The sequence below is a fragment of the Akebia trifoliata genome, chromosome 11, assembly GCF_017979445.1.
Source record: "Akebia trifoliata isolate Shusen 1 chromosome 11, ASM1797944v1, whole genome shotgun sequence".
NCBI classification, from domain to species: Eukaryota; Viridiplantae; Streptophyta; class Magnoliopsida; order Ranunculales; family Lardizabalaceae; genus Akebia; species Akebia trifoliata.
Window position 1 is genome coordinate 35,885,005 of NC_141385.1, and position 24,105 is coordinate 35,909,109.

General features: G+C 37.9%; 1 protein-coding gene across 3 annotated transcripts in view; it reads left to right on the forward strand.

Moving 5' to 3' along the window:
* LON2 (lon protease 2) overlaps positions 1-24,105 on the forward strand; it is a 48,699-nt gene that overhangs the window by 6,683 nt on the left and 17,911 nt on the right. For all 3 annotated transcript variants that reach the window (XM_086457647.1, XM_086457646.1, XM_086457648.1), the window contains 7 exons: positions 1,219-1,398; positions 1,502-1,585; positions 1,831-1,958; positions 14,420-14,621; positions 14,723-14,929; positions 15,482-15,612; positions 16,972-17,185. In XM_086457647.1, the coding sequence (XP_086313773.1) occupies positions 1,219-1,398; positions 1,502-1,585; positions 1,831-1,958; positions 14,420-14,621; positions 14,723-14,929; positions 15,482-15,612; positions 16,972-17,185 (1,146 nt within the window). The remainder of the gene's footprint in view (positions 1-1,218; positions 1,399-1,501; positions 1,586-1,830; positions 1,959-14,419; positions 14,622-14,722; positions 14,930-15,481; positions 15,613-16,971; positions 17,186-24,105) is intronic.

A 24,105-nucleotide genomic window follows, 5' to 3' on the forward strand; every position in this document is an offset into this window, starting at 1 on the left:
AAAGTTTCTCATCTACTTGTGAAAATGCGTAACTACAGAAAACCTATAATGATGTTGATGACTTGGACATATTTTTTATACCGAGCGAAGTGGCAGTGAAGCTCAGGTGGTGATGCAAGTGTTCGGTCGGGTAGCTCGTTCTCAAAGTCCAAGCAAATTCTGTGGGTTTGGTTCCATTTTCATTTGTTGGAGTCTTTGGAAGGAGTGAAATGGTTGAATCTTTGAAGGAAAGGAACTTTCTATTCCAGAAATTCTCGTGTCTTCTATGGCTTTGCTGTCTTTTTTATTTAAGATCTTCAAGGAGTTTAGGAGAATTTTCTTGTAAGATAGGGTGTGTAATCTTACTGTGGAGTTGTGGGTTGCGGCTGGGTCTTTTGTTGCGTTGTTGTCCTTGGACTAGTCATCTCAACCTCCCTTCTTAATAAAATTATCTTTACTTATAAAAAAATATTATACAAAAAACGCACAAATCATCTTTTATCTACTTGGTGGTACTGCAACTGGATTATTATTTTAGTAATTAACTTTTAATTGCTTGTAACAGGGAAACTGTGTTGAATAAGTTTTTAATGGTCTGCTTTGTTAACTTAAAAAGTAAGGTACTAAATCTTGATGTTGATTGATTTCGACTACTCGAGAAAGGAAATTTTCGGGAAATTTCGATCACGTGTGGAAGCTATGCATTTTTCAGGGAAATGGTGGAATGATGAGAATATTGGGGAAATGTTTTTATTGAAAGCTTACGAAATGATAAAGACAAGCCTGAAAGCACACTCATAAGCCATCAGCGTATAATAATTAGTATTATTCCTATACCAACTATTAGAACACATTTTTGTAAGTTACAATCCCAATAATTAGTCGGTATTACTTTAAATGCATGTTGGAATCAAATTCTGAAGAGTAATTGGGTTTGAATGAATTTGTAGGGGCTAAGAAGTTTGGTTCCATAAATTTCAACGTAATTTCGAGGAAATTATGCAGTTTTATGCTGAAAATTAAAATTACTGTTGAAATAAGCTATTTGCTGAAAATTCCTCGAAATGCATAATGATTTCGACCACACTTTTGCTGAAATGAAATTTAAGTGGCCTTTCAGTATCGGTACTTGAGGAGAGGGATTTTTTTTGTGGTGAAGTTATGGAAATTTATTGCCCTATAACTAGAATATTAATCTCCCATTCTGAAAGTAACACAAGTTTTCATTTCTTTACACAGAAGCAGAAAACAGTTGGAAGGACGAAAGTTCTTATGGAGACTGTTCCAGTACATAGGCTAGCTGATATTTTTGTTGCTAGCTTTGAAATAAGCTTTGAAGAGCAGCTATCGATGCTGGATTCAGTTGATTTGAAAGTAAGGCTTTCAAAAGCAACTGAGTTAGTTGACAGACATTTACAGGTAAATTGTTGGGATGTACATGATATGCTATGGTTAATTAATTCTCTTGTGAATTTTAAAGATTGTAATACTTTGTATGAATTTAATGGTTTCCTTGTAACAGTCGATTCGTGTAGCAGAGAAGATAACACAAAAGGTTGAAGGGCAGTTGTCAAAATCACAGAAGGAATTTCTGCTGCGTCAGCAGGTTTGCTTGCTCACAATTCATAACCCAACATCCATTCTTGTCTAGCATTAAAGTTGCTATTTTATCATATTTATTTTTTTTCAGTTGAAAATCTGTGTCAATTTCATTATGTTTTTCTTTGCGTGTTTGCGTGGCTTGTCACGGATGTGTTGAAATTGTCTTTAATATGTCTAGCTTGACTACTGAGAAAGCATCCACTAAAATGTTTTACGTGACACTGACATGTAATGCTGATAATATTTCAGATGAGGGCCATAAAAGAGGAGCTGGGTGACAACGATGATGATGAGGACGATGCTGCTGCCCTAGAAAGAAAGATGCAGGGTGCGGGAATGCCTCCAAATGTTTGGAAGCATGCACAAAGGGAGTTAAGGTATGCTAAATAGTACAAAAGAGTAACCAGATTAACGTGACTGGATAGATGATGCTTTTTTTTTTGATACATATAAATTATATTAATGAAGAAAAAAGAGAAGAGGAGGCCGAGATAGCCCCCAAAAACAAGACAAAATATAAAGAAAGAAAGGAAAAATACACTCCCGGTGGAAGATGGATGGAACTAATGACAAATTGCTTCCCAATTAAACACAAAATCTTGGAAGCACACTCCCTCAAAATCTTTACTCATCTTTGACCAAAGGAAAAGAAACCCCATAATCTCTAAAATCACTGTGTGAGTCGAGCTCTCCTTGTTATGAAATATCTTGTTGTTGCGCTCTCTCCAAAGACCCTAAGCAATGGCGGAAGGAAGGATAGTCTAGAGATGCCTCTTTCTAGAAGAGAAGATATTGAAACTTCAACCCTCTAAAAGTGCAAAAAAAGATAGAGGAAGAACCCAATCCACCTGGAAAGAAGATAAGAAGAACATCCAAATAACATGGGAGAAAGAACAATGAATAAGAATATGATTGGCAGACTCCCCGTTCCTTGAACAAAGATAGCAAAAATTTGGAGTTATCCACCCCCGGCAAATCAAATTATCCAAGGTAAGGATTCTACCCAGAGAGACAAGGCATAAAAAGGACACCGTAGAAGGAACAAGAGCTGACAAAATAACAGAAGGAGAGAAAGAAACCTCACACAACAGAAGTAAACAATAATAGAAAGACTTGACCGAGAACTTCTTATCCTTAGCCTTGAACCATTCCCTTCTGTCTTGTTTGTTCTCTCTGGATAGAGGATGCTTATTAGTAGGGCAATGACATGATTTGATTCTTCATAATCCACAGTTAACACACACACACACGCACACATTAATTTAAGACTTTATATTGTGCAATCTATAATTGATAATCGATAGTGATACTGAAATGCTACTACTAAAACGTTCTTGTCTATATCAATTAATAGGTTCTATAATTGTTACTTGGCTAATTTATAAATGATGGTCATACTTTGGAAAATCTTAAATAGATGCTTAGAAATCTGGCGCATGATTGAACCTTATGTGTTATAATTCCTAAAAGAAAGGCCTTGGTGTGTGAAATCATGATGATGGCTCATAATTAAATGTCATTTTCGTTCATGAAAACTAAATCATGGAAACTTGTCTGAGCATCTTGGACTTGATGAGTTGGCTAAGTTTTGGCTTCATTAATGAGTTTGTTTATCTTTTCCTTCTTTTATGAGTCTATTCCTGAAAGCAAGATTATGTTTCTTATTGAGAGATAAAGATGTATGTCTCATACTGACACATTGACCCCTGATTTATTGGTAAATTATAGAAATGGGTGCACGTCAAAATGAATGCAATACCATATTTACTAATGCTGATTGTAGATTGTGATTGACAAGCTTTTGGTTAGTTCTTATACACAAATATAATTTAAGTATAAATTTATTAAAATATAATGCATGTGTACATGTATGTACAGACAAACACAAAACACAGATGGAGTTGCTCTCACAGTTATTTTTTTTTTTTGTGATAAGTTTAAAAAATTTATTAATAAGAGGAAAAAAGGAGGCCCGGGTAACAAGACAACACAAAATGCAAAAAAAGAAAAGAAAAAGGGCAGCCAAACAGCCACAAAATCCACCCAAAACCAATTATAACCCACAAAACGAGTCCCACTTGAACACAAAATCCTCGAAGTAGACTCCTTTGAAATCTCTACTCAATTTTCACCAGTAATAAAGAAGACCCAAAATCTCTAAAATCACATCTTGTGGGGAGTTCTCTTTTTCCTAAGAGACCCTGTTATTCCTCTTTTCCAAAGCCCCCAACACACAGGGAAAGGAAGAATGGCCCATAACTATCTTTTCCGATTAGAGAAAACATTGTGAGTCTACTCAAGAAAGAAAGGGTAAACAACAATAGGAAAAACTCAATTCGATTGAAACAAAGAAATAAAGTAAACCCAAATATCGAAAGATAAGGGGCAATTGATTAACAAATGACTCACCGATTCATCACTCTTCTTATTGAGAAAGAAAAGGTTAGGAGATATCATACCATACTTGATTGGATTGTCCAAGGTTAGGATCCTCACGAGGGAAGCTAGCCAAATAAAAACGCGACCTTGGATAGAGCTAAAGGGGACCAAATGACAGATTCCAAGAAAGTCAGGTCAAAAGGTGGCAACCATGCTTTGTAGAAAGAGCGAACAAAGAATTACTCTTGCTCCACTTTTTTTTTCCTGCCTTATTCTCCACAAAATGATAAGAAGTAAGAAGCTCAATAAGAGACGTCACCTCGGTTATCTTTCAGTCATTAAATTGCCCTTGAAACCCTAGTCCCAAGAATAATGCTCCCATTACGAATCAAACACTCCTGCACTGTAGCCTTCTTTTTCAATGTGACAATGTAGACAAGGAATTGAGCTGAGAAGGTTGAATTGCCACACCATCTATCCCCCCAAAAACCTCATTTTATCTCTTCTCCCCACCTTCCTCTCTTGAATTCTGTGCAGGAAATTTGGTCCCATTTCTTGTCTCTTTTTAAAGTTCATTGGTGTTTCCCTTCTTTAGTTTATTTGCTTTCCAGAGTTTGCAGATCATGGCTTTCACGTTTAGAGAAAACATTATGTGGTATCTGACCCATGTGTGTTGGAGAATTTGAAAGGAGAGGCATAGTTGGGTGTTCAAGGGGAAGGAGTTCTTTCTTCAGGAGGTCATCACTAGTTTTTTTTTTTTTTTTTTTGGGGGGGGGGGGTGCTTAGTATTTAAGGAGTTTAATGATGTCTTTTTTAAAGACTTTTTGTTTAGGTGAGATCTATTGTGTAAGGAGGGAGTGTAAGTGATGCAGGACCGTGATTGTTACCCTAGGATGATGAATCTAAGATCAAACTTAATTACTATAAGCAATGTAAGAGAATCCAAGCGATAATAAAAGATAGTCTTAAGGTTGGTCATAGTCCCACAATAATAATAATTTAAGTACTAACAATATGTTTCAATGGAAGACAAGTCTTCCGCTAGCCTAGGTGTCACGGCTGTATTCTTTCGAAGCAAGGGGTGTCAAATCCACTTGCAAGCCTGTAAAAATGATCGTATACCACAAACGTACCTAGCAAACAAGTAAATGAGGCAATATGAGGCAAAGCCTGGAGGCGACTTTGTTGATAAAATATTGATTACACGGGGTAATGCATTACAAAAGCATAAATGTGCGTTACAAAGCAATAGATGATCCTATGACATGCGAGATTTCCACGCAGCTGGGCTTGAGGGCTTCAGTCAACGTGGGTGTAGGCCGGGGATTGGGAAGCACTAGACACCCTTCCTACAAGGTGTATAATATTACTTTCCTAGGTTTCCAGAAGGAAACATCAAAAGTGGAGGTCGGTCATACTGTCTTATTACAGAAATGCCACTAAGCTAACAGATATGCCCTGACATGTGCCTCTAAGCTAACAGATATGCCTTGGCATGGGGGTTGACATGGCTTCATATTGAGCCTTACATACTGTTACATGGGTGCTCCCGGTAGCTCCGGGGCGATCTTACACCTAACTCTAGGTGACAGAAGTTATGGCCATCACAGACTCCCCCACCTATTCTGCAGACGTCTTCGTTGCATTGACTTGGCAAACTCTTCAATCTTCTGCTTGAAAAGTCGTAGGTTCTCTGCACTCTCTTGTGTAGCTTCAAATTCTGGCATGTTCTTTTGTGTGACGAAGTACTCCACGTGCTGCTGTTGTTGTTGCTGGATTGAACTACTGTTGAATTGATGTCTTCGAGAACTTTGTCGACAACACGCTCTGGCTGAATAGCTGAATGAGAAAATGTATGTGTTGGAATGCTGCGCGCGGGATCTCCTGGATCTGCATGGTACGGCTTGAGACTTCTTGCATGGATGATAGAGTGAATGCTACGTAACCTATACGGTAACCAGAGTTTAGCAAACATGTACGTCCTTGGACTGTATCTCCTGTAGCCTGAAACAATAGTGTGAGAAGTTAAATACTATTGGCCTGTGATAAGTTCAAAAACACTCTTGTTGGAGGAAGAGTTCTTCTGAAATTTGGAATTGAACAAATTCGCCCACTACTCATGGTCGGCATTGGCAAGATACCTGAAATACTCAAACGCAGAATTGAATCTCTCTGTTGGCCAATCTGATTGAAGATGTTCACTGGTTGGAAAGCCTAGCTGAAACCCAAGTAATCTGCACGGTTTGTCTCAGGGAGAGCTCTCTATTCAATTCAGTAGGCCCCTGTGACTCTTGAATCTCTGACGTTGACAATACTCTTGGGCACATCCCAATTCTTGTTGACACTCTGACGTAGTAACTGAGGGGCTTCATCTGCAACTTGAATCTGACAGTATCCTGATCTCAAACCCAATCTTGAAGAGTACTTGGCTATCTCAAGTTTATCAAACAAGTTGGCAACCGGATGGATAGGATACCTGTTCTTGATGGTTATCTTCTTCGATGCTTGATAATCGACACAACGTTGCAAAGACCCATACTTCTTCTGTTGCTTGCTCAACTCAGCTAGTCTTGGAGGATTCATCCTGAAAGGCCTCTCTGTAAGAGGTGTGGCAACAGATAGCAATTCATTCTGATGATCTATCGACCTATGTGGCTGTAGTGTCTTCGAAAGCTCATTTGCTATCACGTTATCAACTTCTGTTAAAACCTGTGTAACTTGTGTGGGAGTTGAATTATGGTCCTGTTTTTCAGATTCAGCTCTCAAGATAGCAATGTATGGTTGCTCACCTTTCTTCAACCCTTTTTTCAGCTGAAGGGTTGAAATCAACTTTCCCTCTTCCTTGCTTGTGGAGACCCCTCTTCCTTGCTTGTGGAGATGGGAACGAAGCTTGGACATTCACCTAGCATGCCCAATGTATTGGCGAATGGCATTGGTACAATCCTGTTCTGTCGCATGAAATCCATTCCAATGACAACTCTGAACTCATCGAGCGGAACTGAAAGTAAATCAAGTTTACCCTTCCATGTACCTATCTTGATGGACACTGATTTGGCCGAACCTTGGATAAGAGTGGCTTTGGAGTTTACAACTTTCATGCAGCTTGAACCCTTATCGAGCCGAATATTGAGACGCTTCGCCTCTGCAGGGGTAATGAAGCTATGCGTAGCTCTTGTATCAACCATTGCCTGGGTGGTCTTGCCACCAACTTCAATATCGACATACATAAGACCTTTCCGTTGATGGCTATTCTGAGTCTCAGATGTCTACTTCATTGCATTCAATAGATGCAAGGTTCCCATGTGAAGAGAATTTTCATCATCTTGCCCACTCGTACTCTCGTGACTAGGGTTACTCTGGGAGGCTAATAGTGCAGTTAGTTTGGCTCGCTGTGGGTACTTAAATGTCTTGTGAGGCTCACCACACAAAACGCATACATGCTTGTGACGACGCTTGACTAGCGAGGTACTTCTGCTCTGTGAAGGGGAGGAATTCCGTGAGGATCCCTTACTAGAACTCTGTTTGTGCCTTCCATTCTTACCATTCGAGAACTTATTGGTGTGCTCATGTTACTGCGAGTAACCCTTCAACTGAGGGTGTACATCCTATTGGCTCCCTCCCGCGAGAGTATAATCAGTCAACCACTCAACTGTTGTAATTGCAGACACGAGATCTTGCACACGTTGCCGTTGGAGCTCTGTCTGAACCCAAGGCTTGAGCCCTTCTTGGAATGAGAACAACTTGTCTTTCTCTGACATGTCACAGATATCAAGCATTAATGCGGAAAACTGCTTGACATAGTCGTGAACTGTACCTGTTTGTTGGAGTTGCCTCAACTTTCTGCGGGCAATGAACTCCATGTTCTTTGAGAGAAACTGGTGCTTTAACTCTTTTTTGAGGTCTTCCCATGTATCGATGGAACATTGGCCACTTTCCATCTCTGTGTACTTTGTTCGCCACTATAGTTTGACGTCACCTGCAAGATACATAGAAGCAGTTGTTACTTTTACCTCTTCTGAATCCGGACGAACTGCACGGAAGTACTGTTCCATGTTGAACAGGAAATTTTCGAGCTCTTTCGCATCGCGCGTGTAGGCCGGGGATTGGGAAGCACTAGACACCCTTCCTACAAGGTGTATAATATTCCTTTCCTAGGTTTCCAGAAGGAAACATCAAAAGTGGAGGCAGGTCATACTGCCTTATTATAGAAATGCCACTAAGCTAACAGATATGTCCTGGCACGGGGCTGACATGTGCCTCTAAGCTAACAGATATGCCCTGGCACGGGGGCTAACATGGCTTCATATTGAGCCTTACATATTGTTACATGGGTGCTCCCGGGCAGCTCCGGGGCGAGTTTACACCCAACTCTAGGTGACAGAAGTTATGGCCGTCACACTAGGGCATCTGTTTCAGTTAGATGTTCAAAATAGATTTCTAAGTTCAATTTCAATGCAAAAAATAGCCAAATAAGTAGTGCTGATTTTTGGACAGTAAGTTAAAAAAAAAGTTTGGAAAAGTTGTAGGCCAAAACTGAAGGTGATTAGGTTTTGGATGGTGGTTAAGGTGGTTTGGAACAATTGGTTTTGAGTAGGGAAGTGTTAGGTTGGGGTTTTATGGGAGTTAGGATTAGGTTTCAATGGATGAAGGAATTTCAATGGGGTTTTGGGGTATATAATAGATTAGTTAGAGTTTATGGAGGGTGTAAAATGGTCAAAACAGAAAATTAAAAAAGAATGTGAGAAAGATGTTAAGAAAACATTAAATACCTACCTCGATAGAGAAAATGAATGTTATCTTGGACTCACTCCAAAATAGCCTCAAAACCACAACCATTGTTGGGTCTTATCAAAGCTCAAATTCTATTTTTATTCCTCATTAGCGAAAATTACAGCAAAAAACATGTACTTATAATGTTCTCTAAACCCTAAATCTAATCTCAACCATCCAACTAATATAATAAGATCCAATGGTTATAAACAAAACTTAAACAACTTAAATAAAATAAAATCAGAAATATCATCTATGTTTCAATCCCGTAATTTTATTTCCCTTGAATTTTCGGCCTACGAAAACTCATTAAAAAATCATTATAAAATTATCAAATTCCTCCTAAACACCTATATTAACACCATAGACTAATAAAATATGAAAATAATCCCAAATACTCATCCTAAACACTAAAATAGACTATCCTAAACATAAACTAAATAAAACATGAAATATGATGACTCAATGAGAAGGATCCAACGGTGCTCATCTATAAACTTCACATTCATACTCCGTCCATCCATAATGAATTTTAATGTCTTTTCCTCTTCTGGAACACTCTAAAGGGTATGCTTGTCATGTCTTCATTAGTGAGGTTGGGGCTTTGGTTACTCACCTTTTCTTTTCTTTTTCTTTTCTTGTTTGTTGGTAAGTCTTCTCGAATTTTGCCATCTTCTTCCGCTTAGGCCCTGCTTGTTTGCATCGCAAATCGCTGCAAATGCAAAATTTTGTGTTTGCAGATATTTATGTTTACTGAATTTTATGATTGTGATGCTTGGTTGTGTCGAATGCAAATTTTTACATTTGCTTGATTATCCTACAAACGCAAAAAAAAAAAAAAAAAAAAAAAAAATTTCTTAAATTTTTTTTTTAAATTAAATAATAATTGACATATGATTTAATTTCATTTTAAAATAAATAGAAAGATAAATTAAATTATTTCAACTAAAAGTCTCATAACTTATAGAATTGTTCAAAATTCAATAAATTAAAATTCTACAAATTATTCAAAAATCAATAAGATAAGTTAAACTATATTAAAAAAATCTCTTACAGTTCCCCAATCACTTCACGTAAAGACTCCAATTCCTTTTTTCTATATTTTTCACTTTTCACGACAAACATTTCTGTAGCATAGGGATCTTTCCTTATAATTCCAAAAGCTGCCTCTAGATAGTCTTCACTAAATCCTTCTGTCTTCATAACTTCCTCGTACAACTTCTTTGAAATAGAAAAAGGGTCAATGGTCTTCCTAAGCTCCTTCATATTTTCATTAATCCCTTGCATTATTTCCTTAACATCTTCAATAGTTTGTGATTTTTTACCGTGTCGTCTCTTTTTCATAGAAGATGATGTTTTTTTACCATCATTTCCAACCATCACATTAAAATCATCTTCAATATCTTCTAAGCTTTGATCTGGTTGTGTAGTATTATCTCCACCATCATTTGAATCTAAATCCTTATATTCCATACCTCCAGATGTATAATTTCCTGTGGCATGATCATTACCAATGATCATTGATAATTTTTCAAAGTTCCATCGTAGTCCTCTGTCTCGAAATTGCTTGAACTTCTTGTCTCCGTTCTAAAACAATATACAAAAATATCAATTTTAAGTTATAAACTAGCTTAGAAAATATGTCATATTAAAAACATAATTATAGTGAAATTCAAACTAAAATGTAATAAATACTTAACTGGATTTTGTAAAAGTTGATCCCATTGATCATCTGTAGCTAACACGACTTTCCTGACGTTGTCCCATCCAAATCCACTTTTACCTTTTAGTTCTAAAAAGTTCTTGTATTCTATCTTCATAGTACAAAGACGACTTTCAATATTTCTCTTTGTAACAGGTTGTCGACATTTTTCAGATATAATGGAAATGATAGGTGCCCAAACACTAGTATCCCAATGATTGCCACTCTTCTTCCCTTGCCTTGCATCTTCAACTAACATTTTAATCAAAATATTATCCATGCTAGTGTTCCATCTCAACTGACTTTTAAAGTTCACATCACATTTGTCTTCATTTCTCACAGAATCCATGTCTAATAAGCACATCATTATAAATAACTTCAATAATAACCACCAATAATAATTGCTAATGAAATAAAACAGTTGCAACAATAATCATCAACACTTTAAAATCAACAACAAATAAGTAATATAAAAAGATAATTGAAATTAACAATATATTGATAGAAATTGTTAACATGTTCCAAAAAATATTAAAAAATTTGACACTTAAAATTCATTGACAACTTCTAAAATTATTAAACATTTGTTGAGCTGCATTATCTCTAAATTGAGCCCATCTTAGAATATTTACTCTATGAGCAGTCTGGGTACCAATAAGCGTATTGGTTCCAATTTCATCAACATTTTCAAAATTATTTTGAAGTTCTACATCCACTTCTTCTAATAGTGGATCACTTGGATCAACCCCCCTGATATTGTTATTCAATATAAAACATGCTCCAAATGTTGATATGGTTCTTCTAATAGTGGATTACTTGGGTTCTAAATGGGTAATGTGACTCCGTCGATAGTATGGGCCACCGTTTCTTTACAACTCCAAATGCTCGTTTAATTGCATTTCGAAGTTGCGAATGTCGCTTGTTGAATATTTCTTTTTCATTTTCTGGAGTGCGTCCTCTGTGTTCGTTGATGTGATATCTTGTATTACGATAAAGGGCAAGAAATCCAGGTTGATTAGTATAACCAGCGTCCACGGGGTAATATTTTCCTATATAAAATAATACCTCAAATTTTAGTAGTTCATTTGTAAATACTATATAACTTAATCTTAAAAAAAATATTCTAACAAACCTGAAGGGAATGTGAATGGTCTACTTCGCACAAGGGCATCATCTAATACTTTTTGGTCATGTGCAGTTCCTTCCCATCCAGCAAGGATGTATGTAAACTTTAAATCGAAAGAACATGCTGCCAACACATTTTGTGTGGTCCCACCCTTTCTACCTCGAAATCTATCTTGTTCTTCTTCTGGTATAGTTGCAACGATATGTGTCCCATCTAATGTACCAATACAATCCTAAAATAACACTAAAAATGTGATTATCTACTCTTAAAATATAATTTTTAGAAATAAGTAATTTATGTGTTTACCTTAAAATATGGCATAAATCTAGTGTCAGAACTAATTTCTAATGGGGTACCACCTCTGTAGATTGTGACTGCATGATCTTCTACCAAACACTTATATAGTCGAATCACACAATTTAAAGTCTCATTAAATTGTCTGTTAATAGTTTCTCGAGATCGATAAAATCGCCCTTCCAACACTCTATGTCGTACATTATGTCCAATCAAATGTAGAAATCGCATCATTAGCTCTTCCACTTTACAATGTATGGTGTCTCTCATAAGTCTTTGATCTCTCATCAGTTTACATAGATTTTGAAATGCATCAGTCCCCATTCGTAAATTAGCTCGACACTTGTGATTGTTATACATGATTGAGTCCATGTAATCTTGTCTCTCTGCATCTCTATTAGTGTGGGGCTCTCTTGGTACATCTAAAATATAATTGGCCGCAATCACAGCTGCAACATACTCAGTATGTGCAGCTGCCACTATAGCAACTCGTTTTTGTCGGGCACTTTCATTGTTCCAATCGTCCATCTATAAATTTTCATTATGAAATATTATAATTAATTCAAATTCCAAATACATATTGACAATGTAAAATAGTAATGATAATTTATAGTGAAGAAAAGAGGACACCCACACACTACCCAATGTCAAATTAAATTTAAAGACAAAAAATCCATATTGGATTTTGATATTTTCAAATAAATACAAAATAATTCAACAAAGAAGTCTAATTTGGATACCTTATTGATTTCTATCAAGATTTAAATTCATCCTAAACTAAAACCATTAGATCATAAATTATAAATCATAAGAAGGAATTGTAAATTATAAAGTAGAATCATCATATCATCATCTCCAGATTATAAATCATAAATCACAAAAAGGGACTATAAACTATAAACTAGAACCATCGTATCATTATCTTGAAATTATAAATCATAAATCACAAGAGACTGTAAACTAGAACCATCAGATCATCATCTCCAAATCACTTGAACATTATTAAAAATATATAAAATACTAATTTTTTTAAATTTGTAGACTGTGTATGTGTATCTTATGTATGTCCTTTTTACCCATTTCATCTCCTAAGAGAAACATCGAAAGTCACGCTTTCATTCCCACTCCTCAATTAAATTAAAATTTAATTTCAAAAACTACTTCTAAGTACCTCTTAACTTGTGACAAAGACAAAAAAGACAACAATGAAATAGAGAGAAAGGTAAGTTTACAAGATGTGAACGGTCAATAGTGGATCTGTCACTTCCAAATACATTTTCTTTTTCTCTAATTTACTTTTTTTTTTCTTCTTTTTCCTATTTATGAGATATATATATATATATATATATATATAGAAAGTCTTGTCTTATTTGCCCAACTTTTAATGAGTAGTCAGACCTATGAAGTTGTAGATGTGATCTATGAATTAATGAGAAAATCTTTTAAACAATATTTTGTTTGACTTATTCACACACGTAATGCAATAAAGTTATGGGAGAACCTAAACTCTTATCTTCTTACCAGACCCAACTTCTATTGTTACCCCAATAAACAGAGTAACATATTTAGACAAAGAAGACAACGTTCGTTGCCACCATTGAAGATGAAGCTGAAGCTTCAAATCTGCATTGTTTTTGTTACCCCAATAAACAGAATAAGAATATATTTAGACGAAGAAAACAACATCGTTGCCACCATTGAAGATGAAGTCGAAGCTTCAAATCTCCATTGTTTTTGTTACCCCAAACAGAACAAGAACATATTTAGACGAAGAAGACAACGTCGCTATCGCCATTGAAGATAAAGCTGAAGCTTCAAATCTCCAAAATAGTTCTTAGAAAAGAAAAATAGAGAGAGAGAGAGACGCTCACCTATGGAGTTTTCAACTTTGTTGGTATAGCTCCTGCGTAGAAAGATGAAAGACAAGGAAATTGGTTTTCTTCTTTGAAAAAACAGAGAGAGAGAGTGGCTCCAAGTCGTATTGTATGTAATCTCTTAGTGGTGTTGATAGAGGAAACTTAACTAAGTCGTGTTCATAGAGGAAACTCAACTAACAGAAAAATTTGTGGAGCTATTTGCTCCATAAAAATTCACGGAAGTTTCATTGAAATTTTGACGCAGTTTTATGTTAGTTTATGGTGGGGCCCACCAGAATTTTAGCATCCAAGCACCCATATCCCGCAAATAAACGTAAACGTTTCTGTTTGCATTTGTTTATGGTGCAAACAAGCAGGGCCTTAATAAAATTTATATCTGTAGTTTAATTTTCATTAAACCTTTCATGTCTCAATTCTATCAAATACTTACTCTTGCTCTCCTTATCTTCCACCTCTCTCCAAAATTATAACATCTAAAATCTATACGGGGTTGGAGTAAACTAGAACTATTGTTCCAATTATATGTCTTATATTAAATGTTTAAAGACTTAGCTGGGGGAAGTTTTGATGAAAAGTTTCTCTTTATCAAATTTTAATTTGACACCCTTGGCGTTTATATGGTTGTATTCATGGTTAGCCCAAAATCTAGAAACAGGTAGAGGGAGATTCTTATAATTTCTTTGCTCTTAGGCGACTGAAAAAAATGCAACCTCAGCAACCTGGATATAGTAGTTCGCGTGTCTACTTGGAGCTTCTTGCCGATCTGCCTTGGCAGAAGGCTAGTGAAGAACATGAACTAAACTTGAGAGCTGCAAAAGAACGTCTCGACAATGACCACTATGGTTTAGACAAAGTCAAACAACGAGTTATTGAGTATTTAGCTGTTCGCAAGGTTTATTCCCTAACCATTTCTTATTATGTTTAATTTGACTTATATTTTTTTACTATTGAATGGGAGGAATATAGTGTTAATTTACATGAACTTGATTGTAGCTTAAACCAGACGCCAGAGGCCCCATACTTTGCTTTGTGGGTCCACCAGGTGTTGGAAAGACATCTTTGGCATCATCCATTGCAACTGCTCTTGACAGAAAATTCGTACGGATATCTCTTGGTGGTGTCAAGGATGAGGCCGACATTAGAGGACATCGGAGGACATACATAGGGAGCATGCCGGGACGGCTTGTTGAAGGACTAAAGGTTCAAACTGGATCCCATATAAGTTGTTCTTACTATTACCTGTACATGATGTCGATTCGAATTGCAACATACCCATTTCATTATATCTTTACAATGAGGTTTATTAAAGTCTAGACATCCTGAATTTACTCTATTTCTACCAGCTTTTTTGGTTTTACGGAATTTATAAGAAACCATATCAATGCAAATCGATATCAATTCATTTTGTAGGGAGGGAATATGAGGTACCCATCTCATGTCTCCTCATTATGGTCTCTCTAAATCATAGATTTTTATGTGGAACTCGTTCAAGGAGTTGTGACTTGTGACATCAAACTTTCGTCCTTGTTGAGAGGAGGGTCCTGTGCAATGAATATGCATGTAAACTGGGTCACCATACTAAAAATCAAGCTTCATAACCTTTGATTTCTTCTATTTTCTATGTATGTAATCTGCCGACTTTAGATTTTGGTTATGTTTCACTTATTTCGGCATTCAGGCTTGTTTATGAAACTTTTGACTTAATTTCCTTTTGCAAAGACTAAAGTGCATGTTTCATGTTTTCTATTTTAGCGAGTAGCTGTTAACAATCCAGTTATGCTGCTTGATGAGATTGACAAGACCGGTTCTGATGTTCGTGGGGACCCTGCTTCAGCACTTCTGGAGGTTCTTGATCCAGAGCAGAACAAAGCATTCAATGATCAGTATCCATTTTTTCTCCATGATGAATTCCATTTAATCTTTTTCACGTTTTTATATATTCATCTGTCATATATCTATTTCTCTTTTCATTAATGATTATTATCTTCTTGTTAACATCCTCGAGTTTTACTTACCAGGCACTTGTTCCTCAGTTATTTCTACCAACATTCGTTAACCAAATTCTTCTCTTGAATTTCTGTGTATTGGTTTATGCGGTTAAATGTTGAAATGTGTTTGAAAGTTTAAACTTTTGACTGATGTTGTTTGACTGATTATCAACATTTAAAAACTTGTTTATTCAACTTTTTGATTGACTGAGATTTTACACAAGTTTCTATAACATAAAAGCCTTTAGTTCCTGATAGCATTTTTTTGTTGGGAGATATCCTCTAATAGGAATGTTATTGGTTTCCTTTGGTTTGCCCTCAATTCAATATGGTGATTGAATTTCTACAATCTCAAAATGGACCTCCATGAAGTATATATTCGGATGAGGTTTAAGACCGTATAAAGATTTGGATAGGGGGAAAATCTGAGCTCTGGGTCTTATAATATGTATGTATATTATGCCACATATATTAGGGGTTTCAATTGGAAAAGACAATGTTTCTAACTGATGAATTCGGGTCCAATACCATGTGTTCCAATACACGAGATCTTGGAGCACTTACCAATGAGGCCCTATCAATTTAGAGGAGTTTTTTTCGTCTAAGATTTCTTATTCAAGTGGGATCTTTTATGTGATCCCTGAGTGTTTTGTAATGTATGCTCTTCTTTTCTGTTTTACTTCTATTGTATCATTTTGGTGGCTGGCTTTTGTTCTTTCTTTATCAATAATAATAATAATAATAATAATAATAATGAGGCCGTATCAATTAGCATTACACAAAAGAAATCCATTATAATTTTTGTTCTTTCTTAATCAATAAAATCTCACTTGTCAAAAAATTTCAACTTATAAAAAAAAGAGGCCTTATCAATTAGTATTGCACAAGAAATCCATTTTAGACACTAATACAAATAAATCCCCTAGGCTTAGACCCGTAGCTCAGTTGATTTGACACATTGCAAATCAAATTTGACGTCATGGGTTCAAGTCCAGCTCACTTAAAAAAAGAAAGAAAGATCCCTTCTTCATAGACAAACTTGGGATTTGCGATCCTAGGTAAGATTGATTCAGAATCATGGGACCTTTTGTATTAGATAGGAAGGGCTATACCTATCAAAAAATGTATATTATGCCAACGTAGTAATGTACATGTGGCATGCAGGCATGAGGCTAACTCTGATTAAACTGTATCATGTACCATGTAATGTGTCTTATAATTTGAAAAGTGGATTTCTTAACTGAAGATCACCAGCTACTTGAATGTTCCATTCGACCTTTCAAAGGTGATTTTTGTTGCGACTGCAAACAGGATCCAACCTATTCCTCCACCTCTTCTAGACCGAATGGAAGTCATTGAGCTACCTGGATATACACCTGAAGAAAAGCTGAGAATAGCCATGAAGCATTTAATACCTCGAGTTTTGGATCAGCATGGATTAACATCTGAGTTTCTCCAAATTCCTGAGGTAATGCAATTGTTGGGTAATGTTTTAAATGGAATGATTGACTCTTCTCCATATACATGTCATGATAGCCTACTTAGCATCTAAAGATGTCCATAAAATCTTTCCTATGGTTTCAAGTTCTTGATTATAGACCATGATACTGCTGTTCACACTATCAAATCGTAATGCAGTGTTGTAAACTTGTAACTCGTGCATTTTGCTTTTCATCGAGTTGTCAATTTTGTTTTGCTTCAACCCTTTTATGTATGCACCCTCTTTCAAATGATGTTTTCTCCTTTTTCTTTGGTTGATGGTTGGTATTCAGTATTCTGCATGCATTGGATAATTTTCTTCTAGTATATTTTTCGGGCCATGATGGAGGATGGTAATTACTTTAGTTCTCTTTTTTCTTAAATCATACACAATATGGCTAGGACTCTCTAGGGCTGCAATGGGTCGGGGTTGGGTCTAATGAACTTATTTTCATATATTTATCCAACTCTATATCCAATTTTTTACCCACTTGTGCTAGATATCCATATCTGATTATTTATCCACTTTTAGGATATTAGTATCCGACTTTTACCCAAATTTCAAGCGGATATCCAAATCGGATGTATATACCTCATTGTGAAGATGATGGAAAAACCTTAATTTTGGTTTATACGTATATTTTATTGTGAATTTAATGTATTAAACTCGGATAAATGGGTATTCAGGTTGGATAGGACGCAAATCCATATCCGACCCTAAAAATATTCGTATAAAAAATAACTGTGGATAAATTTACCCAAATTCTTAATCGGATAAAAAATTGTACCCATACCCAAATAATTCGGGTAGGATGATTTAGATAAGAGGATATTATCTGACCCATTGCTAGCCCTAGCTTGTAGTTTAGGGCTAGCAATGGGTCAAGTGTGGGTCAATGAAGCACAGGTACGTATCCTTACCCAACTCTTAATCTGGTAATCAATATTCAATTTTTTACTCACTTTTGTTAAGGATATCCATATTTGACTATTTATCCAAAATTTTAAAGGATATTCGCATCCGATTTGTACCCAAATTTCAAGCGGATGTCCAAGTCGGATATATATTCCTTAGCGTGAAGATGATGGAAGAACCTTAATTTTGGGTTATACACATGTCTTATTGTGAAGTTATCGTATTAAATTCAGATAAATGGATAGTATGCATATCCATATTGACACTACATTTTTTTGGATAAAATAATTGAGGATAAATTTACCCGAATTCTTAATTGGATAAAGAAAATTGTCCTCATACCCAAATAATTCGGGTCTGATGAGACATGTAAGTGGATATTATCTGACCCATTGCCAGCCCTAACTGTAGTTTGGCATAGTGCATTGCATGGGTAATTTGGAATATGGTTTTAAAAATCGTCCAAGATTGTATGACTTGTCCAAGTCTAAACACTGATTGACCACATCGCAAACTTCAAAATCAAACGTCTAACTGAAATAAGAAATTGATTCCTCGACTACTATCTTTGACTGCTAGTGACCCAAAATGATGTAGGACGGTGAGGGGAGGTAAGAAATATGGGGGTTTAGGGAATTCTGGTTGGGGATTGGGTTAAGGGCTAGGATAGGGTAAACCCAAAAGTAAAATATATATTTTTTTCGCAATTACGACGGGATAGATAAAAAGGGTTAAAGGTTTGTGGGGTAAGGAAATGATTAAGGATTAAAGATTTGTAGGTTTCAAGAATCAAGAAAGGAGTTTCAACAATCAAGAAAATCAAGAACAAGGAACTAAAAGAAAATCAAGAAAAAAATAAAACCATAGAAAGGAAAAATAAAGATTAGAAAAAAAAAATAGAGAAGGAATCGAAAGATAAAATCTAGGAATCATACCAGGATTTCTTGGAATCACACCAAGAATGGTGGAGAATTCACTTCACTCCATTAAAGAAACTAATTCTTTATTTCATCAAATCTTCATTGTTCGTTATTAAAAAAATCCTACTACAACCTATATAAAGAAAATACATCAAGAATCGTAGTCAAACTAAAATACCAAATAAATAACCTTAATTTTCGTGACTTTCTATCTCCTAATTTTCAAATCCTAATAATCTTAAATAAAAAATAAACTGAAGTTATTGAACTGCCCCTAAATATTATACTAAGACCATGGGCCAATAAAATATCAAAATAAGTTCAAAAAACATAAAATTAAAGCCCTAAAACAAAAATATAAATAAAAACTAACATCTACTCATCAAGATTGGATGTCCCCATTAATTCTCTTTGGTTGGGAAGATTTCGTCACTGGCGAAATAAAATTGTACTAATTCTCATCATCGGTTGCATTCCGCATTACAAAATCTCTCCAGATTCTAGATTTTAACGTGAGTGACAACCACAGTGCTACATAGTCGAGTGGTCAAGCATTGTGAATGACTAGGAAGCCCTTGATCCAGTCCCCAAACTGTACTAACAAGGAGTACCCAAACAACTCGGACACTGACAAGGTTTTAGTAAACGTTGATAAACCTGCCTACTTCTTAAAGTTTTACAAGTCAACTTCATAAGGACTTGCGAATGTACTTCGAAGTTAGGCTACATTAGTGACTGCTATACTTTTCTGGAACTGTCATGTATTTGGATCTTTAACATCTTTATTCAGTGGGTTGCCTTAGTGTCACGGCCCTATTCTTTCCAAGCGAGCCCTATTCTTTCGAAGCGAGGTCGTGCGGCGCAAGGGGGTCAAATCCACTTGCAAGCCTGTAAAATGATCGTACACCACACACACGTAGCTAGCAAACAAGTAAACGAGGCAACACGAGGCAAAGCCCGGAGGCAATTTTGTTGATATAATATTGATTACACGGTGCAACGCGTTACAAAAGCAATAGATGCGTTACAAGCAAATGATGATCCTATGACACGCGGGACTTCCACGGAGCTGGGCTTCAAGGCTTCAACAACGTGGGTGTAGGCCGGGGATTGGGATAGCACTGACACCCTTCCTACAAGGTAGATATCTTTCCCTTTCCAGGTTTCCAGAAGGAAACATCAAAAGTGGAGGCCGGTCATACTCCCTTATTACTAAAATGCCACTAAGCTAACAAGGATGCCCTGGCACGTGGCTGACATGTACCCTAAGCTAACAGATATGCCCTGGTACGGGGACTGACATGGCTTCATAACGAGCCTTACATAGTATTACATGGGTGTTCCCGGGTGACTCCGGGACGAGCTACACCTAAACTCTAGGTTTCAGAGTACATGGCCGTTACAGTCTCCCCCACCTATTCTGCAGACGTCCTCGTCGCATTGTCCCTGACAAACTCTTCAATCTTCTGCTTGAATGGTTGTAGGTTCTCTGCTCTCTCCCAGGTGACGTCGCATTCTGGTAAGTTCTTCCATGTGACAAAGTACTCCATGTGCTGCTGTTTGCTTGAAGTGCTGCTGACTTGACGCTCGGCGAGAACTTGGTCGACAACACGTTCCGGCTGGATTGTTGAACGAGAAGGTGAACGTGTTGGAATGCTGCGTGCTGGATCTGCATGGAATGGCTTGAGACAGCTAGCATGGAAGACAGGGTGGATGTTGCGTAACCAGTGCGGTAACTTCAGCTTGTAGGAGACCTTGCCAACTCGAGAGAGGATGAGCATTGGACCTTCATAACGCTGTAGTAGTCCCCTGTGTGCTCGCTGTACTCGGTTGAACCTTCTCAACTAATCTGTCTTGAGTAGAACTAAGTCACCAACTTTGAAACGATCTGGTCGACGATGTTCATCAGCCCATTTCTTCATCCGCTTAGACGCTTTTTCAAGGTAAGATCTGGCAATTTCATTGTTGTCCTGCCAAAACTTAGCAAACTTGTACGCCCTTGGACACTGTCCCTGATATCCTGAAACAATAGTATGAGGAGTTAAAGGTTGTTGGCCAGTAATAAGTTCAAAAGGACTCTTGTTGGAGGAAGAGCTCTTCTGAAGGTTGAAACAGAACTGTGCGACATCAAGTAGATTCGCCCAATCCTTTTGGTTGGCAGTGACAAAATGCCTGAGATACTCCTCCAACATGGCATTAAATCTTTCAGTCTGCCCATCTGTTTGAGGATGTCCACTGGTTGAAAAGTCAAGCTGAGACCCAAGTAATCTGAACAATTCGGTCCAGAATCTCCCTGTAAATCTTGAATCTCTATCGCTGACAATGTTCTTGGGCACACCCCAATACTTGATGACATGCTTGAGGAACAAGTGTGCTGTTTCTTCTGCTGAGCAATATGTCGAGGTCGGTATAAATGTAGCATATTTGGAGAAACGGTCCACAACCACAAGGATGGACCCATACTCTGCAACCTTCGGCAAACCTGAGACAAAGTCCATAGAAACACTTTCCCAGGGCCTTTGGGGGACTGGAAGCGGTTCCAGCAGCCCAATTGGTTTGTCGCGCTCGATCTTGTCTTGCTGGCAAATGAGGCAGGTCCTCACAAAATCTAACACATCATCACGGATGTTCGGCCAGTAGTATCCTCGCTCCAAGAGAGCTAATGTACGGCGCCAGCCCATGGAGTGTCGTGACACTCTCTCATTAGTTCTCGTCTTAGCCCGTCCGCACGTGGAACAAACATGCGGCTCTTAGTGGTATATAACAACCCATCACGAATCCAGAAACGGCGAGCTTTCCCCTTCTGTACCATATCCAATATGGCTTTTGCTTGGGAATCACTGTTCAAACCATCATGAATTCTCTGCTGTAAAGTGCTGGTAACCTGAGAAACTTGTCGCTGAAGTGCTGCTAGCTCTGCTTTGCGACTCAAGGCATCAGCCACGCTGTTGTTCTTTCCTGGCTTGTAATCCAAGGCCAAGTCAAACTCTGCGAGGAATTTTTGCCAACGAGCCTGTTTCGGTGTCAACTTCTTCTGAGTCAGGAAATGGCTCACGGCCACATTATCGGTCTTCACATGAACTTGTGATCCCAACAAATAATGTCTCCAAACTCTCAAACAGTGGACCACGGCTAATAGCTCTTTCTCCTGTGCGGTATAGCGTCTCTCAGCATCATTGAGCTTCCGACTTTCATAAGCAAGCAGATGCCCATCCTGTAACAACACTCCTCCAATAGCAAAGTCAGATGCATCTGTCTGAACTTCAAACGGCTTTGTGATGTCGGGTAGAGCTAAGACTGGGTCTTGCATAACAGCAAGCTTGAGGTCTTCAAACGCCTCATGACACTTGTCCGACCAGGATCAAGTGTGATCTTTCTTCAACAGGTCTGTGAGAGGTGCGGCTCTTTTGGAATAACCTTGGACGAAACGTCTATAATAGTTCACAAGACCGAGGAATGACCTGAGTTCTATGACAATAGAAGGGGTTTTCCATTCATCAATAGCTCGCACTTTCTCCATGTCCATCCGGATCTGTCCATTACCCACAACGTGGTCAAGAAACATAATCTGCTCTTGAGCGAATGAACACTTTTCTAGCTTGACATACAACTGATTGCCGCGAAGCACTTGGAATACCTTGCGTAAATGTTGAACGTGCTCTTCGAGGGTAGAACTGTATACTACGATATCATCAAGATATACCACAACAAACTTGTCGAGGTACGGTCTGAAGAGGTCGTTCATCAAGGTGCAGAATGTCGCAGGTGCGTTCGTAAGGCCGAAGGGCATGACTAAGAACTCATAAGCACCATACCTGGTAGAACAGGTAGTTTTCGGCTCATCTCCATCTGCAACCCGTACTTGATAGTACCCTGATCTCAAATCCAACTTGGAAAAGTACTTGGCTGCCCCAAGTTGATTGAACAAATCGGCAATCAGTGGAATCGGATACTTATTCTTGACGGTAACCTTGTTCAGCGCTCGGTAGTCTACACAAAGTCGCAATGACCCATCATGCTTCTTCTGGAATAAAACAGGCGTCCCATAAGGTGCCTTCGAAGGTCTGATAAATCCAGACTCCAGAAGTCCATCAAGTTGCTTGCGTAGCTCAGCTAGTTCCGGAGGACTCATCCTGTATGGCCCCTTTGCAGGAGGCTTGGCACCAGGTATTAGTTCGATTTGATGATCAATCGGCCTACGTGGCGGTAGGGTCTTCGGAAGCTCTTCCGGCATAACATCATCAAATTCAGTCAAAACCTGTTTTACCAATGGGGGAGTTGAACTATGGTCCTGATCATCAGGTTCAACACGTAAGGTAGCAAGAAACGTTTGCTCACCTTTCTTCAACCCTTTCTTCAGCTGAAGGGCTGAGATCATCTTTCCCTCTTCTTTACCTGTAGAGAGAGGAATGAAGCTTGTACTTTCACCTAGCAAGCCCAAAGTGTTGGCAAATGGCATCGGAACGGCCCTGTTCTGTCGCAGAAAATCCATCCCAATGATAACTTGGAACTCATCGAGGGGAATTGCGAGAAGATCTAGCTTACCCTTCCATGGACCTATCTTGACGGCCACGGACTTGGCCGACCCTTGTATAGGAGTGGCCTCGGAGTTAACAGCTTTCATACGGCTTGAATCCTTTTCGAGCCGGATATTGAGGCGCTTTGCCTCTGCAGGGGCAATGAAGCTATGTGTAGCTCCCGTATCAACCATTGCCTGGGTGGTCTTACCACCAATCTCCATATCAACATACATGAGACCCTTACGCAGACGGATCGCCTTAGTCTCAGAGATCTGTTTCATTGCATTCAAAAGATGCATAGCTCTCATGTGAGAAGATTCATTCTCATCTTTCTCACTCGAACTCTCGTGACTAGGGTCACTCTGGGAAGCTAACAATGCATTCAACTTGCTTCTTTGTGGGCAATTGAACGTCTTATGAGGACCACCACACAAGTAACACTGAATCTTGTTGTGATGATTGTTGGACTGGGTACCGGTGTTCTTCGAAGGGGAGGAATCCCGTTGGGATCTCCTGCTTGGATTGTGTCTAGATCCTCCATTTTTACCTTTGG